The 19,201-nt window shown below is 39.9% G+C and overlaps 1 protein-coding gene across 2 annotated transcripts in view; it reads left to right on the top strand.

Annotated features, from left to right (window-relative positions):
• Positions 1-19,201, top strand: part of MET (MET proto-oncogene, receptor tyrosine kinase) — a 90,797-nt gene that overhangs the window by 30,264 nt on the left and 41,332 nt on the right. For both annotated transcript variants that reach the window (XM_068400785.1, XM_068400786.1), the window contains exons 3-5: positions 4,888-5,079; positions 16,182-16,316; positions 18,010-18,183. In XM_068400785.1, the coding sequence (XP_068256886.1) occupies positions 4,888-5,079; positions 16,182-16,316; positions 18,010-18,183 (501 nt within the window). The remainder of the gene's footprint in view (positions 1-4,887; positions 5,080-16,181; positions 16,317-18,009; positions 18,184-19,201) is intronic.

Raw genomic sequence — 19,201 nt, 5'->3', positions numbered from 1 at the left:
CTTCCAAAAAATAAATGTGTCCATATTTTTTCCATGTATCATCATTGAATGTGCTCATAACCGTAAAGAATTCAGACACCCCGTGGCAGTTATGTATAGTGAGAACAATAAATGTGACTATAACTTTTTAGAATTGCTAGTAGTAAAATTTTGTCCATTTCACAAACTTTCTGTCTTGCAAATCGCAGAGGAAAAAATATTCCTTTGTGATAGCGTAGTAGAAAGCTATTTATATATTTCTCCTCTTCTCCATTACGGTTTATTGACTCTGACCAGCTATGGCATGAAGCCACGTGGGAAAGGAGAAGGGAGATAGTCCCTTTGCCAAGGGAACTGACAGAAGAAGGCATGAAGTGAACAGAGTCTGTAAATGTGCAAGAAGCCAGAAAGTTTGTCCTGGTTATTTTTCTCCCCTCCCCATTTTGTCAAAGAGCTATAAGTACAAGGATCTTAGTAGTCATCTCTAACTGAGTCCAGAATTAAAAAGACCAGTATGTGACAGCTGGGAACATTTATGAGCTCTATGAAATTTAAGGAGTAATTCTTTTCAAAAATAACAATGATAAACAGGCCAAATTTATAACGTCCCTCACTTTCATTTAGATGGGACTGGGAAACAGACAATACAGGTTCTAACTCCAGCCCTCTATCAGACCTCCAACATGATGCTGATCAAGTCACTCATCTTCTTCAGGCAACACCCCGGCTTCACTGAGTTATTGGGGTCAGAATTTCACTTCTTGTATTTCACATGGGAAGAAGCAGTGATCAAATGCACTTCTCACCTCAAGAGAAATACTGAAAACTACCCAGAAAATTCAAATGTATTACAGAACAGCAAACCTGTGTTGGCTAAAAATACACAAAATTTAGAAGGGAAAATCTGATAAGGTTTTTTTTGTGATCCTCACAGTTACTCCTCCTGTTCAGAGTCTGCTGTTCACGTAAATTCTTCACCATTATGTGCTTGATTGATTGCAGTAGGACACACTCCTGAAAACTGTAGTTTTATTATTCATCCTAACTCACTGACCTCCACAACAGAAGAGATAAGCAACTCATACACTGTCTCTGTTTTTAATCAGCTTGGGAATCAGTTTGTTATGTAGAACCATCTATTCATTCACTCTACAGCAGTTTCTTTGAAAAGGGATATTTTCCATTTGCAAATATCAAGACCCAGCTCATTTGGCAGTAGCTCATTTCTCCCTGCTCCATGTTATACCATAGAAATGCTCAAAGGAGAAATGTCATCGGCACTTGTGGGTGCCCACTGGTCTTGAGGGAGACTCCCAGGATCCATAGCAGAAAACAACAGTTGATACTTAGGAATTTGATTCCTGACAGCCAACAAGTTAAAAGTCATAAAAACAAACCAGCAGGAAATAAAACTCCTGCTTATTCCTACTTTCACTTGAGTTCTCCTTCATAACTGTGGTATTTTACAATTGACACTAGGAAATTTTACCTAGTTACTTTCGGACCATTTCTCCAATTTGTCAAATTAAATTTTAATTTTAATTATTTCCTCCAAATCCTTCTTCCTTCACAAGACAGTATTAGATGTTCTGCAGTGACTATATCATTAATTTCTATGTCATTCAAGACATTAAACATAATATCACTTTCTAATTGAGCACTGCACTTAACGAAGAAGAACAGGTTTTGGCCAGCTCTAGAAGGATGAGCCTGGAGTAGTGTTTCTCCAAACTGCAGTTGCTGCAAATAATAGAAAAGCTTCCAAAAAGTCTTTGGTTAAAATTTTAGGGTTTTTTTTCCCCTCAGTCTAGCTATTCAGATTAGAGTCTAGACTCTATGATCAGTTCTGACATCGACCTAAATGAGTATTTTTTTTAGATTTTTCATTAGTGGCCTTAAAATTTCCTCCCTGCTTTGCACTTTTGGCTTCAAATGTGCAACTCTGTCTGAAATATTATTTTTATGCTCAGTGAATATGATATAGAAATCATTAGTTAACTGCCAAACAGCGACAGCTCCTGAAGCCCAGCTCAACGCTGTCTAGAGACTTTTTTGGCGTGTTTGTCTTCTGTGGACCGAATTCAGGGTAAATTCTGAAATACCACAACTTCCCCTATGAACAAACAAGATAGCGTTGGTTATCTCCTACCCTTCTGGACACAGTTGAAAGGCAGGGCTTGCCTACACCTCACTACATTCCAGTGGCACACCTACACCAGCTTCACAAAGCCCTCACTATGAATCACATGCGCAATTGGCACCTCTCGTCCTACAAGTGAAGCAATATAGCCCAACCCAAGCACTTAACTCGCTCTCTAGTTGTCCATTTCAATAGTTATGTGATTTGTCACTGGAACTTGGCATAATATCCAGAGTGCATCATCCGACATCAGTTATTTTTCCACATTAACAGCCAAATGGGTACTTATGTGTATACTGAAAGAGAGGGAGGGAGAGATACAGACTTCAAAGAGTTAATTTAAAGCAGCTTCTTTGCCGAAGTTTTCTGTGTTATCAATCTTCCTTTAGTTTTCCAAGTAGCCTTTTAATCTCTGCATTTCTACTCAAAGATCAAAGCCTTCCTATTTCTTAAACAGCTAACCTTACATTATGGTTAATCCATGAAGCGCCAGGTTTTGAGCACCCCATATGTGGAACAGTCTGCAGGTTCTTGGGCAGATAGATACCCAAAATTACGACATCTCTGAGGAAGGCTGCACTGACTTTGTGGCTGAACTGACTTCGGGGAAGCTACGAAAGGTGGTGGGCCAAGCAGGAAAATCTAGCCACTTGTTAAGAAGAGCTTGAACAGGCATTCGTGACGCGTGTCAGGATGTTCAAATTGTGTTCAGATTACTACATAGCAGGAAGTACTTTTTTTAGGTTAGCACAGAAACATCCCTCCTCAAAGTCATTTGCTCGAGGAAAAAAAGAGTTACAGCAAAGAGCAGAGATCCCAAGTTGGGGAAGGGTAAATTCAGAAATCGGCCTTATTTCAAAAAGCATGAAAACTGTACATCTCTCTGCTGTTGAACTACTCATACTCATTATATGAGTAATCTTTGCACAGATGTTTCAGAAATACTTTTAGACTGGATAGGATATGAGTGCAAAAGAATAAAGCTTTTAGCTTGTTTGGTGGCCAAAGAAAAGCTAAATTTGTCCCTTGTTGATCAGTCCAAAATATTTAAAGTGTATTCAATGAATGTTCAGTGTGCATGGTGCAAAGTATTAGCTCAGTTCCTGCTGAGCAAAACACACCATAATTCAACAGTTAATAACAAAACTCATAGAGCAAACACTAGCATGTGGATCACCAAATTGTTAAGTCGCTGCTGTGATCAGGTCTAGTCTGGAAGCCTTCTTTCTGTATCATTAGGCAGTGCACAGAGATTTCAGTTGCTCTTGTTTGGTCTTACGCAGGTTTTTACCTAAATGATACAGTAAAATGACAGTGCACCCAGAGAAAAGCTGGCACTACAGCTGACTGCACCTCCTAGGGATCATAGAAAACTTCACCCGTCAGTGCTGTTGCTGTACACAGTTCAGAAATGTTACAATTCAACAGCAAAGGACTGAGCTATTAGGTTGAACCTTTTGTTAATAGCATTTTCAATGCCTTGTTTTTTCTCCAGAATTCACTAGAGTTAAGCCAGCAAGAAATTCTTGGTTCATCGCTTGCTTTCTCATAGTACTTTGATTATAGGTAGTAGAAGGAAAACCATCTGAATCAAGAAAATAAGAAAATAAAATTTTACTCCCACTCGTTCTTTAGGAATATGATCCAGATCTATTGAATTTAGTGGAAAGACTGACTGCCTTTAAAAGGTTTAATTCAAGCTTTTAAAAAATTATTTAAAACATGTTTGTAACAACAAGAAATCAATAAAAAAATTAGGAAAAATTAAGCGCTCTATTGATTTCAACAGAGGGAACCACCATAAGATCCTTTGATGCCAGATGACTTCCAAATTTAAACTGGTTAGAGATCCTTCAGGGGGTTCCTGGTTATTATCTGTATGATCTCACCAAAACAGATGATGTAGTATCAAGCGTAATGGAATTAATCAGTTAATAGATTACTATTGAATTGTCAGGACAGCAGGTTATATTCTTCTCTGGTGATAACATAAAGTGTATTGTTCAAGAATTTTTCTAATGAAAATTAAAAACACAATCTCTGTTCTCAAACTGAAAGAGAAAATCCTGCAAATGCAGCAACTATTGTAGTACACTCAAGACATATAGAGATTGGACAAAATAGTGCATGAGCCATAGATGATCAATACAATAGCCTAAGTAATTATAAAAAGCTGGCTTCTCCATAGTTTCATTTAAATATACAGTCAGAAACGTATTTTTCTTGGCTTATCTCCCTTTTCTCTTCCATCTTTTTCTCTCCTTTTCTGTCTTATCACTGAAAAAGATAGTGAAAAGAGAATAGAAAGAGAATACTGGAAATTGTTATTTTAATGCAGAAAAAGGTTAAAAGAATTGCTACGTTTTTAGACAATCATTTTCTAGGAATCACTTTTAGAAGCAGGTATGTCACTGGGCAGGCTCTGCAGTCAAAGAATTCTGAGATCCTTGGAGAAGCAGCATTACAGAAGTCACTAAGTGAAAGGATACCTTGATATATATGCTTATACATGTATCATCTGGTTAAATAAAGACCCTACGTACGTCTTATACCCAACAGACAGGATAAAAAAAAGTTAAAAGAAACATTCCCATAACATTAAGAAGTCATTGCCTTTCTCATGGAACATCATAACTGATGAAGCAATTAAGTTTGAAACATTTTAAAATACTTTTGGTCAAATGCATTTGTGCTAAATGACTTCACTCTGACAAAGATCTATTCCTACTCGTAAAGACAGTACTCATCTGTACTTCATTTTCTAACAGGCTTTTTCAAGAGATGCTTCATACTGCAGAGCACAAGATGATGAATACCGCTTAGAAGTTACAACTCCTTTGCAGAGGGTTGACTTGTTCATGGGCCAGTTCAACAGTGTCCTGTTAACTTCGATATCTGTCTTCACCAAAGGGAACCTCACCATTGCTAATCTGGGAACTTCGGAGGGCCGCTTCATGCAGGTAAACATTACTACAACACCTTCACAATAAAAAAATGTACTGGAGTTTAGCAGGATGGTGAAAAGTGATGAACAGTATTATCCCAGTTTAACAGGGCATTAGAAAATTGAAATTGCTGAGTAAAATAGAGCCTCTGGAATATAAACAAAGTGCCTAATAGAGCATTCAGCAGTTTAAGCATTTACATGGGCTTTGTGGTTTGGAGCAATGGTTTTGGAGCAAATTCTGCCATGCTCTCCACTTAGTCCAGCTGGTTCAGTTCACATAGCAGTTTTGATCCATACAAACTAGACTTCTTTCAAAGGAACTAAACTGAAAGGTCTGTCTTGGATACACATCAAATATACACCAACCCTAGCTGGGGCAGAAAGGTCCAAAACAGTGCTTGATTCTTCAAACAGCTTCAGATATACACTTCATATGGTCATTTGGTATAGAGGATCAGATTAAACCTAGTTCAATGTAAAATGCCAAGACATCTTATAATGTAGAAGCAGGAGCCTCAGCATTAGTTGTTTCTATATACTGATCCACTCCTCTGGCACCAAATTACTTGCTAACATACCCATAGCCTATGACTCACAGCTGTAGAATTGAGATTAGCTCCTCCTCCACCTACTTTCAAGTTTCTGAGTGCATCTTAGATTTTTGGGCTCTTGCTCATTCCCATCTCACTCTGTTCTTTTGGACAGCAATTCTTCCTGTCCTAAATCAGGTTTTCCATAATAAGTGGTAAATCACCCTCCTGAGAAGTCATCTCCCTCCACTGAGTACATAACTAACCTAGACAGATAGATTACACTACATGACTTCTTTGTAGGTGACTAACGAAATAAATCTAACCCATTGAGCCAACAGTCTTCTAAAAACTTGGCAGTCAAAATCAAACATCAGAAATACAAAATACTTCGAAAGCACCAAGGGCTCTCTATTCACCCATCTTATTTCAAGCACTGTCATCCTGCAATGACTGCCTTGGAGAGCTTGGCTTCTCTAGCTGCCACAGAGTCCAGCCTGGATGCGCATCTCAGCCTGGATCCCTCTGGCACCCAAGGACCTGGTGTCCTTTTACTCCACCACTATTATTAGTCTTCTAGTGGGCTTCCTGAAGTATTGGAAGTCTTTTGTCCTTCTTGCTGTGTAGGCTGCAGAGAGTCATCAAAGTTAGTAGTGGTATCCCCCAGCCATCACTAACTGAAACCTGATGAGGCCATCAGTTGCTGTGCCCTTCCAGTTTTCCCATTTCCCATAACCTTCCATTAGAAAATACTTGGGCACATGTAACTCTTCATGAACAATCCTTCCCTTTCTTCTCTCCCTTCCCCTCATTCTCTGTCCTTGCCACATGCAGTAAGTAGGGTTACATATTGTCCCCAGTATATACACCCTTTCTGGACAAAGGGAATCCTATACCTCCACTTCTGTCTTCCGCACAGACTTGACACAGAACCTGCCCCATAATGCAAAATCCGTAATGCTCCTACAGGGAAGGACATCAAAGTGATTTAACGCAAAGTACAGATGAGAAACTGGAGAAAATCATGTTTCTCTTTCCCCTTGGAAGATACAAATTTAACAAAATGTTCAATGACAACTCTGCCAGTTTTACGTGAACTTTCCATTATAACTTTAAGCTGCAGTTCGTCTTCGGCACAGGAAAGGCAAATGCTAAGAGCTACATACTGAGCACAGGACCAGCCTACGCTCTGTTCTTAAATGTAGATGCTGGTTCACACAGCAAACATGAGCAATTTGTTTAACCTTTCTGAAGCCATTTCCTTATCCACAAAACACAGTTAATAACAATTACTGTCTTACTCGCAGAATTTCTTCTGGGCTGTCACAAAGCTTTTAGGGAGCTTTGGTGGAAAGCACAAGGCAGCATTATTTCTACTATTTGTAACATTCTTTAAATTATTCATTCAAGTCCTGCACCACACACTTCATTCAGACGTTTGCCCAACTCAAGGAACAATTAAAATATTTCCAGAATACATTTCCCATTCCAGGTTCAGTTATGGATCAAAAGAAAGGCTATTGTGTAAACTGCACATTGCCATTAGCAGAAATATTCTCATCATTGAATTAGATCGGCTTGAGCTACAGGGGGAAGTCAGCACAGGGCTCATATTGTAATAAGTCGGAGCTCTTTCTTTGAGGGTTTGGTACAACCAGCAGGAGAATACCTTTAATGATGCTAAAAGGTTAGTATTTGTTTTGCCTTTAAATGATCTTGGAAGGGATACTATGTAGGATACAGCAGACACAGCTTTTTGCAGAATTTCATGTTCACTTCTATTAAATCTTTTTTTTTCTTTTTTTTCACTAACAGTTATCTAGGAAGTGCTATCAAACATGTTCATTAGCAAATGCCTAAGTAAAGCAGATTTGCAGTGTTTCTATGGAAATACAGCTATTAACTGCAATAAGATGGAGATCATTAAAAATTGAGCTATTAAACCAGCATTACTGAAGTAAAATGGGTTTAAAAAAATCAGGATAATCTAACAATGACTTAGTTTATCAAAAAGATATCCCCAAACATTTCCCGATGTTTTTTATCACAGAAATGTAATGATGTTCTTTTTTGTTTCATTCACAAATCTACTGGAACATATTGCAAAGAATCCTCAGTTTTTCACTTATTACACACCTCACTTTTGCACAGTCATTTGCACTCATATTTTTAGCTCTTTGTGCATGCAAATACTGAATTTTCCTGTGCAATCCCCTTGTAACTTGTAGATATTCACAGCTGACTATATCCCTTCAGAAGCAGGTATGCTTTCAGAGAAAATTAGTTGCAAAACTCTACCTATCGGGGAACCTGTTTTAAATCTGGTTATATTGTATTAATATCTTGCGAACATATTTTCATGCCAACTATTTAAAAGCAAAAGAAAAAATATTCATAGATAGGTTTCTAAAATTAGAAAATCAGCTCAGCCCTTCCAGTGAATCCAGTTCGTTTTGTGTCCTCTTTGAAATACCAAACCTTACCATATTTAGACAATTTAGTTTGTGACATAAGTTTCAGCACTACCGGTCATCCGTGACATTAAAAGAAATAGTAGTACAGTACCTTTGTCTCTGACAACCGCAACTTGAGGTACCCAAATATGAGACAGCTTGGTGAAAGTAGTGAACATTTAATTCACGTTTTTGCTGTATTAATTTAGGGTTTCCTTTAAGTGTTATGAAACATATTGTGGGGGAAAAAAAAAAAGATGTATAAAACATAGTGATCATGCCACCTAAATAGAATTGAAGCTCCAAGCCTGCAAGCTACTGACGCTCAACCTGAGAAAAATTTATTTGAAAATGTTTCTCATATTCTCCCATTATACTTGCTTATACTTCATCAGCAGCCAATCACTTGATTCTCCTTCTTTTCTTTCTTTCCTTTTTCATGCTGTCTTTCATCTCCTTTTGTACTTTCTTCTGCTCATCACTTTCTGCCTTCCTACCAACACCTCGTCTCTAACTCTTTCCATCTCCATCCATTTTTCTCTCTTTTCCACACGACTATAGCACATCATTGTTGCAAAAGTCAACAGAAGCTTTAACGTGTAGTTTCTGAGAACAAAGTTTTTCCTTCTATAGATGATGGCTACCTCATTATGGAGTTTTGATATATTTAGAGACATCACAATGAATAGTTCCTATCTTTACAAGTGATTCCACTGAAGCTTATGGCATTACCCATCAAAACTGTACTAATGACCCAACTCAGAATATAGCCTGTATTTTGCTTATTTTAAAAAAAGTCATCCAAAGAGCCAGTAATATTCAGAATGCAAAAGCAGGTATGTTTTATCCAACCAAGGAATAGTCACCTGTTGTTTTCTGCTTGTGCTTTTAGTTTGATTAAATAGAATTATGCAATCAAACAGCTCTGGAAAGCACTAATACTGCAAATGAAATACAGCCTCCTTCATTAAATGTTTATTTTTTTCAGCCAGTCTAAAACTAAAATTAAATCGATCTGGATGGTCCAAATACAGAAGATTCATGAGTTCTTTTAAGGAGGATAATTGGGGCCAGGAGGTGAATTCCAAAGCTCTCCTGGAGAGTAATTGCAGCCCATTGACATACTGTGCATGTTTTGGCTGCATCAGAAATGTTAAATCTGTATTTGGCCATGAATAGATTGGAGTTTGTAGTTTACCAAATACTGTGGAGTTTTTGTTACAAAACAGAGCAGTAATAATTTTTCTAAGACAGCTGACATGTATGAGACGGAAAAGAAAAATGGTTTTACTTCCTTCCTAAGCTGGAGCCTGACAACAAGCTTTTTTTTCCCCCTTCTTTTTTTTGCTGTTGAGAAGTTGCAGCTGTTTCGGCCTTTCTTATTGTGCTTGTTTTCAGAGTGTGACTGGGAACACAGGCTGAAAGTACAGCTGTTGGGTGCAAAGTGAATCAGGTATTTCACAGTGGTTATTTGATTAGAAAACAGCACCCAGTCACACTGCAGTAGCTGGGGAATCAGATTTTCAGCTGGTGTAAAGCAGCCTTACTCCACTCAAGCTAAAACAGCTACGCTGAGAATATGACTCACAACTGGAAAAGACACTTTCATTACCAGCCAGTATTTTGGGAAATTATAGTTTGTCAAAAAAAAAAAAGATTATATATCGAGATAAAAAATCTTCTAGTTTTGCTCAGTTCCAAGGTGATTTTTTTTTTTTTGCCTGGAGCTTCGTATTTTTCAGAGAATGACTTTTGAGTGATGAAGAAAAGAGCAAAGTTCTTCAGGAAGGGGAAATCTTTCTGATAGCTCTGGGGAGAGTGGGATATGGGAAAGTTTTACAAGATTTATTCTGAAAAGCTCACATGTGGTCTGGCCTTATAAAGAACAAGAGACCGGGGCAGAGGCTGGTTTTCAGCGTTACACTATGTTTGGAAGCAGAATACTGCATGTGCTCCCTACGCTTGAAGCTGGCCTCACCGAGGTAAAGCCCAAGCAAATGCACTGCTTGTTGGTGACCTTCCCGAGGAGGAGAGGGATAGAGAAGTTTTCACTGTATATTTTTCAACTACTATGGGCAACCACTCTCTTTAGATGCAATTTTGGCAGCAGGGCCATCTCATCCTTCTGACTATACCAGTGAAACTCAGCACACAGTGGGGCAATGCTGGGCTGCGTGTGGAGTGAGGAGCTTCCCCCCATGCGCCCTCTCATCTTCACAGGGCAGTAGGACATCCCTCCTGTTGCTCCTGGAGGCAAGGAAAGGTTCTTCTCATGGGTATACATACACCCTGAGATGCAGTCAGCCACATGCTGGCTGCAGTCCTGTCCAATCCAGACGGACATGAGCCAGCTCCAGCTGAGAAGCCAAGCGTTAGCAAAACATGGTCATGCAGCATCATGTCTGAACAGATTCTGGACTGAAAATGGCTTAGGGCACGAGAACCAAAGCATGATGGTACAGATAGGCCTCCTCGGAGCAGAGCACATCACACAACAGGCCACTCACCCTCCTCACGGCCTCTCTGCACTTGTTAAGCACAAAAGAATACAGAATAATAACAAGCCTTATTCTAGGGAACCATTATATCCCAGTATTTTTAACCATATTTTTAGCTTGGAAAGAATGTATGGGGTCAGAATAAAGGTTCAAGGATCACAGTCTCCTATCTGTGGCAGGGGCTAAGATGGATAAGGGAGAGGTATGAGGCAAGAAAAAGCACACAGTGATACTTCTTCCAGTACTCTCCTGCTTCTGGCACTCAGTGGCTGAGAGATTCCCTGAGCTGGAAATTGCACCCATATCTGGTGTTTAACAGTCCTTGATGGACTTCTTTTCCATCAATTTTGCTTATTGTTTTTTGAAATTATTTGTTGTTTTGTCCTTTACAGTATGCTGTGACAATGACTTACATAATTTCATTCTGCTTTGAATGATGAAGAGCTTTCTTTGGGGTTTCCTTAACCTCCTGCCTTATCGTTTTGTGTGGTGCCCCTGATTCTGTCTGATGAGGAATAGGGACTGGGCTGGCACAGATAAATGGTCTGGGAAATTTTCACACGCTGAGCACAAACCTGTTGTCTTTCACGTCCAAGTAGACAGAACACTTAGTAGTCACACTCATTTCCCAGGAATGCTTACGATTAAAAACAAACACCACCACCACCGAACTTTAACACACACATCTAATTTCCCTTAAACAGAGAAATTAGCATGTGTTATATCTGCTTTCATAGATTACATGCCAGGGAACATAATGCATGCTACAGAAATTAGTATAGACAAAAAATAATCACATCTGCTTTTTATTTGTAGCTGCAGTCAAGGCTTGGAAAAATTTGTCCCAAAATTCATCAAGAAGAGAGCCAAGCCTTCAGCATTGCTTTCCTCTTGTAAACAGCAAAGTGGCAAGGCCTCGCCTCTCCAGGAATCAAGGCTCAAAGCCATGCTGCCTATCAGCAAAATAAGTTGATGCAGGGCAAGGGAGTACAGAGTTTGCCTCTTTCAGCATGGTCATCCAAATCCAGTTTATACCACAGCATACTGGAAGCCATTTCCACCTTCAAATTGATCAAACATCTTTTGGTCTAGTTTCTGTCCCACTAGACAAATACAAGTGTAATGAAACCCACCGGTGCAAGTGGCAAGCCAAGTTGGAAGCAAGTGTGAGAAGGTCAAGAAATACATGAGCATGGACCTTAAACCTTACAGAGCCAGAAGGAGGAAAGAGTGATGGGATGCCCATAGAGTCATTACAAGGGCTGTCCTCAGTGCCTGCTGCTGTCCTGCCTCTGTGATCCAGTAACTCACCTGGCTTTTCAATACTGGCAGTCTGACCTATTTAAAGCTAAACACAAACTATGCACACGTGCATTTGTGGGAATGTGAATAGTTGCAGTCTTTCCCACTTTATCATTTTTAAACCAACAGAAAACTGTAGCAAACTCTAGATAAGTAATATTTTCATATCTTTTAACAGTTTTATAATAGCAGTTCTTTCTGTGGTAAAGAAAGTATCTTGATGCTCCCAGACTGCAAAATCCATATAGTAAAATTAAAATTAACACCTGGTGCCAAATAACTGTTTTGAGAGCACACATGTTTTAATATTCAGTTTGAGTAGAAAAGCTTACACCCTTCAGAGGAGATCCATTATACTCTCCATGGATTAGAATGATATACAGCATTTAGAGAGCTACATATGTGCCCTTTGGAAGGCTACGCTGCATATCCCAGGGCATTTGAGGCGTTACACAATAAAGTTAACCCTGAGCCTATCTCTGCTGGGTAATGGCCTACACCTGCCAGACATCTAGCGAAAAAATAACAATATGATACTTAGATGGGATTGCTTTTAGAAGGCCTCTCATTTTTGCAGAAGATATTTCAACATGCAGACAGTAACATTTGTAATTCAATCCTGCTGACTAGCAGAACTGAGCATCAGAATTATTTTTAAAAGAAGCTGTTGCATGCTGGTTTTCAACTCAAGTTATTACAGTCTTAATTTGCCATATTATGCATAAACGAACCTAGAGTCAAGTCTTCTTAATAGTAATACTAGCTGATGGCCATGAAAGAATATTTAAATGAATTATTTTAATGTTCACGAACCTAAGTGATCACTGACTTCCAGTATAAAGGATATATTAATTACTATATTCATTAATTAGCTGTTGGCTGGTATCTTCATGGAAGTACTTTGAGCTATGCTAAAAGACCACATACTTTTTTGTCTTTCTCTTAAATAGAGGGACATAAATACTGTGTTTGCTTTGAGAAGGATGTCTGGGGTTGTAGTTACTGATAATGAATGTGATTCTCAGAAGGGTTGTTTGTAAGAACATCAGAAGAGCCACATGGGTTTAAACGAAGGGTCCATCTTGTTCAGTGCTCTGTCCCCAGCAGTGGTGACAAGTGGATGCCTAGGGACCCAGGTAACATACGTTATACCTTCTGCTTCAAGCCTCCAACTATTTTCCATTCTGGGGATTTCCTGAATTCAAGGTTCAGGCAAGCCATGAATTTGTATGACATCAGGATGTTTTCTGATTTGTTCTCTGATCTTTTTCTAATAATTCCTACATTTTTATTTGTTTTTTGGACTGCTGCTGAGCAGTGAGATGATGTTTTCATGGAACTATCTATCATATACCACTTTAAATTCATCATCTTTGTTGTATTTCACCTGCCATTTTATTGCCTTGACATGCTGTCTTGTAAAGTCCTTCTGCCATCCTTCATAGTCTGTCCTCATCCTTAGCACCTTGAATACCTTCAGATCATCAGAAAACTTTGTTACTGGATTGCTCAACCACTTTTCCAACTCATTTATGGGTATGTTGAACAGTATGGATCCCAGCACAGACACCTTGCAGAACACCTGTGGTGACTTCTTACTATTGCAAGGACTGACCATTTACTGCTAATGTCTGTTTGTTCTCTTTTAGTCAATTATTTATCTGTGCAAGACCTTCCCTCTCTCCTAACTGCTTGAGTGCAGGCACATAGATATACTTCCATTTCTCTTATGCTCTGGAGAAATGCTTGCTTGTTACATTAACTATTAAAATTTAAAAAAAAAACACCACCACCCCGCAAACAAAAACCCCGAAAAAACAAGCCAGCACTTTAAAGTCTTTCTAAAGAGAAATCCTTCTGTAGTACTGAACCATTTCCATGGTAGAAGTAGCCCCTGTAGGGTGGTGTGTCCACGGTAGATTAAAGCCACACTGTATGCATACCAGCCCAGTCCCAAGCAATAAACATCAGAGGTTTCTGAGAAAGACACTGGAGTCATAAGTAGCCTCTTCTTCCTGCTGTAGAAGATGTCTTCAGCTTGGCTTTTTCTTCAGGATTATGTTGGATAAGGGTAAGATAGAATTTCAAGGACTGGGCTGATGCGTACAAAAACCGTATAGTTGTATAGACCAAAAAGAGCATTTTTGCATCTAGTATCTGTTACGGCAGCAACTAGGCAAACTCCAAACTTTTATTCCATAGTCCCAAATGAGTTAGGAAGTGTAATTTGAGCGCCCCGTATGTCATGAGGTCAAAGTCTATTTACTCAGGCTTTGAGCAGGTGATTTGACTATCAGCCTCAGTAAAATAAAGGTCAGTCAATGTTTAAAGTAACGAATATTTTTCCAAGATTATAGAGGTGGGATTCAAATTTTCATGTGTTGCTCTGAGGTTGCAACACAGATGTGTTTAAAGGGTTAACGCTGTGGCTCAATCAGAAAGAATGCCTGGCAATAAGAGGAAGCCTGGATTAATGATAGAAGAGAATTCTTAGCATTTTATAGCGGTGGGTATTCGAGATGAGACGCGGCTAATGATCAACTGAAAAGGTATTTGCAGCTGTGGTGCTACCTCTCCCCATAATGCCAACATTAATCAAGCTTTTTCATGCAGCTTTGCAGTCCATTCTATTTTTCATTGTCTTGAATATAAAAACAGAGCTCATGCCCTAATACAGTGAGTCAGAGACCATACTTCTGTGTCACCAAAAATGATCAGACCTTATTGATTTCTAAAAGCTGCACTTTCTGTACTGTGAAACAAACCCATAGCAAAGTCTTTAAGAAACCTAGTTTCATTTTAAAGAAAAAAAAGCCTCTTTTAACCCCAAACTGTAAATACCTCTGGGACGTGAAGCACTTACTGCCATGAATTAACTGCTCGTATATTTTATTTAAGTCTTGAATTACAGCAAAATATCAGCTGTAATTACAGCATCTCTAAGTCTAGTTTTGGAGTCAGCCATCTTGTTGAAAGACCTTGGCAGTGCGAAAAGCCAGTGAAATCGTGTAAGTCAATGTCCTAGCTGTTCTGATGCTGCCTTCGGAGTCAGAAGAAAAGCTTCATTATAGTGAAAAATTAAACATTTGACATACAAGTTATTTCCAGAATGGCTTCAATCTTTTAAAATAATGAACCCCATTGAATCTTAGCTTCTCAGCAAATGTTGATTATCTAAATTCCTTAAGTAAACTACACGTGATGCAGCTTTTGAAACATGAACATGATCTTCCCTCATGTAAACAATCCTCTGCCTTTGTTGCCTGATGCTATCACATTTGGGCGCACATCCCTCTGGATTGCAGGCCCAAGCCTATAAAATCTCGCTATCGAATATCCTCCCTCAATGTGCAGATGCTTTATGCCTGTGCTTAACAGCCATGACTCATCCCATTAAAGTCAACAGAGTTACAGTAGTAAAGTTAAGCGTGTGTTTGCAGGAATAGGCCCAAATTCTCAGAAGTATTTAGGTAACTCAAGATGCAGAGAGATGAGGAGTGGGGGAATTTCATACTGGTGTGACTAATCTCTCTAAGATCTCCTAAAATCAATAGAGAGAGAAAGGGCTCTTGCAAAGGGGCTTCAGGACAACTAAATTAGACTCCTGTTTTGGAACATCTTTCAAAGAAGCCTCCAGCTCTCCCTGTTGTTTAAGAGACACTTTGAGTGCTCTGTCCTGGACACCCGGCTCCCGCAGAAATCAGCAGGAGCCAGATCTCGACGTGTCCAGCCACGTCTTGCAAAGAGCCTGTCTGTAGCAATAGCCACCGCACCAGCTCTGGGAATCGAGGTCCATGTACCTGTAGCTCCTGCGCCTGCCATAGCTTTGCACTCTTAATGGCCCCACGTGCATTGAGACCAGATACTACTGACACAGGGTAAAGTTTACTTTTCAAACTGGAGGACCAAAGTGAAAATAAATGGAAATATCTTTGACTTTTGAAGGCCTGGAGATTTAAGATTCTTTTAAACAGACATTGTAGATAAAATTCTTCTTAAATGTACTGGGCTGACTAAATGACCCGTCTTCGTTTTTTACAGTTGATTTATAAATACCTGAAATTAAAGGACTAGAAAACATGCAATGACTCTTTCATATTTTAATAAATACGATGTATTTTGAGGATGCTCCAACAGCCATGATTTTGCTGTGTTAAATAAAGTAGATTTTATAGCGCTTTAATCAGATCATGATGGAACATTATGCAAAATATTACGCAATGTAATGCACAGTAATTAATGCAAGCAGAGGAATGGTAGGAACACAAGACCACTGAGCAGCATGCATTTGTGTCACACGCTGCCTACTGATTTTCCCAATTTCTTTCTTAGGTAGTGGTTTCCCGTTCAGAACCCACAGCTCCACATGTCAGCTTTCAGCTAGACTCCCACCCCGTCTCTGCCCAAGTTGTTGTCGAGAATTCATTAGCAGATGATGGCTATACCCTTGTAGTGACTGGGAGAAAGGTGAGTGGTTCATAATCTAATCCTTCTGTGCACAGTGTAAACCTGCCGTCAGAGCACCAGCGTTCAGTAAGAGCAACTATTCAGACTGCTGCATTATGCTCTGCATCCTACCAGCCTCACCATTCCCTCGGGAACATTGGAGGGGCAAGTTTCCTCCAAGATTTTTTTTTTCCCTACTAAACAAACCGACAGCCTAATGTTAAGAAATGTTTAAATAATGTAAGAGCTGTGATATAAACCAACAAAAGCCAGGAAATGCAAATTTTAAGGCTGAAACCCTGTCCTTAATTCAAGTCCTTGCAAAGAAAAAACACACAATGGCTTAAGGAAAGAATGGTGCTCACAGTTTCCTGGCTTTTGTTGGTTTGTGTCATAACATTATAACTTTTTAAGGAGGGGCGTGTGTGCAAGAATTACGTGGGTGGGTTTAAAATTGGGAGTCAGTGTTCATAGTAAGGTCTGAAGATTGTTTTAGCATGTAGTCTACAAAGGGTTAATAAAAGATGAAGAGCTGCCATAAATATGCTATTGTCATAAGTAGATACGCATTGTAGAATGACTTTAAAACATCAGCAGATAATATTACAGATAATCATCTAAACCATAATCGTAAGCAATAATTTGACCCCTTGAGTTCTGTAAGAATTTACAGAAACACATCAGCCATTAGTAAAGAAAGATGATTATTAATAATTTAATAGAAATGTATGAGATATTTATAAGAGTAATCTTCAAGAAAATGTCCAAAATAAGTTAAAGGAAGGTACTGAAGCGTAAAGAAGTATGATGTACTTATATAGTGATGTAATTATATACTACTTTTAATATTTTGACTAAAAATAATTCTTATATATTTAGAGTGACTATTGTCATAACTATCCTGATATTTTAAATAATATAAATTTTAATTCATATTTTAGGTATAGTATAGGTTTTTTGATGGTAAAAAACAAGTACAGGGGCAGTCACATGCTGTAAGTGTGTCACAGGTATTAACACAGACTCGCCAAAATCGAAATAGCCATCGTGCCTATTTTTGCAAATGTATGAACTAAGGCATACTGAGATACACTGTTTTTTCCAAGAACTAGTGCAGAATTGGGAGGAGCACACTGCTGTTTTCTTTTTCCATCAGCAAAAAATGCTATCTTGCTGTAAACACCAGATGCTGGTAGTAACTGTATATAACATTAAGATGCCTTTAGGGTTTCTCCCAAGTGAATTTAAAATCATGTCAGTTAAATTACTTATAAGATCCTGTAATTACTGTGCTGAAGAGAAGTTGAACCGCAGCTTGCACATCTGAAATCTGAGTAGCAGCACAGCGCATTGCATAAATAGAGACTCTCCTTGCTGCTTAGGGTATGTATTAAGAGTGATAGGAGGAGGGGGAATGGTTTTAAACTGAAAGAGGGTAGATTTAGGTTAGATACTAGGAAGAAATTCTTTACTGTGAGGGTGGTGAGACACTGGAACAGGTTGCCCAGAGAAGTTGTGGATGTCCTCTCTCTAGAAGTGTTCAAGGCCAGGCTGGATGTGGCTTTGAGCAACCTGGTCTAGTGGAAGGTGTCCCTGCCCATGGCAGGGGGATCGGAACTAGATGATCTTTAAGGTCCCTTCCAACCCAAACAATTCTATGATTCTGTGATTCTATGATTAAAAGGATGTGTGCATCATGTCTTTCCATTGACAGATCACGAAGATCCCGCTGAAGGGGCCGGGCTGCCATCACTTCAGGTCCTGCAGCCAGTGCCTGCTGGCACCTCCTTTCATGCAGTGTGGCTGGTGCAGCCAGCAGTGCCTCAGGTTTCCCGAGTGCCCCGATGGCACCTGGACCCAGGAGACCTGCTTGCCTAGGGTTTATGAGGTAAAACAGTGCATTTCTCATATTTATCTCTGAGGGAAGAAGACAGTTTGCGCTCTGCAGACATTTTATGTTTATTTTTATGCAGTTACGATAAATGAAATGTCTGCTGTCCTCAACTTCCCCTCGGCCCCAGGGTCCATAAAGCCCCTGGCTGGATGCAACATACTCTTCCTGAATGCTGTGGGCTCAGGTGCTCATGGTGGACAGGTCTGTCTGAGCATCCTGGCTTGCCACAGGAGAGTCTCGGCCCTGTGAAGCACTCGTGGTGGGGAAACAAGATGGGTCTGAGCCAGCCTGGCAGGGGTCTGATGGGAAAGACCAGTCATAAAAAGGAGCACCCTTCCTCTCAAACCCCTCTCAAAGGGAGAAGGTGGAGGAAAGCACTTCTCGCCCACAGCTGCCACAGCCTGACCCAAGGCAGGAGGTCTCCAGCCCCCGCTCCTCATCCATCCCATGCTGGCTCTAGCGTTGGAGGAAAGAGTGGTGTTTCCCTGTGGGGAAGAGCCCCTCTCTCCCCTATCTAAGCTCTGTAACAGAGCTGTCAACCAAAGCATCACCTTGGGGGAGATGTTTTTTCCTAGCATCCCTCCCTGGCTCCTTGTTCCCATGGGTCCACTCGCCACTGAGGGGGACGAGCCTGTAGCTGCAGCCCTCCCTGGGACAGGGGACAGCCGGAGGCTGCTGACAGCCGGCCAAAGCCCATTGAAGGTGTGCGAGAACGAAACCGCACGGCCGAGCAGAGAGCTGCACTGGCACATTCCTGTTTTCATTTAGCTATGGTTAACGCAGGATTCGTACTGGCCGGCTGTACGTGTAACCGAATCATCCCGTGTGAAGTGTGACATAGCTGTGAAGGCGGAGGTTTATGGGCAGTTAACGGACTAGAAAACTGAGGGAAGGACAAGCATAAAACTTTCTGGTAGTGCTTATACCCATTTACTTTTGTTAGGGCATTTAAACTACACTGTGTAGTTAGAAATAAGTTTTTCTTTATGGACATACAGCCTATAAACAGAGA

The sequence above is a fragment of the Nyctibius grandis genome, chromosome 5 (genome assembly GCF_013368605.1).
Source record: "Nyctibius grandis isolate bNycGra1 chromosome 5, bNycGra1.pri, whole genome shotgun sequence".
NCBI classification, from domain to species: domain Eukaryota; kingdom Metazoa; phylum Chordata; class Aves; order Nyctibiiformes; family Nyctibiidae; genus Nyctibius; species Nyctibius grandis.
The sequence above is the reverse complement of the archived record's forward strand: the minus strand, read 5'-3'. Positions and strand labels throughout refer to the sequence as shown.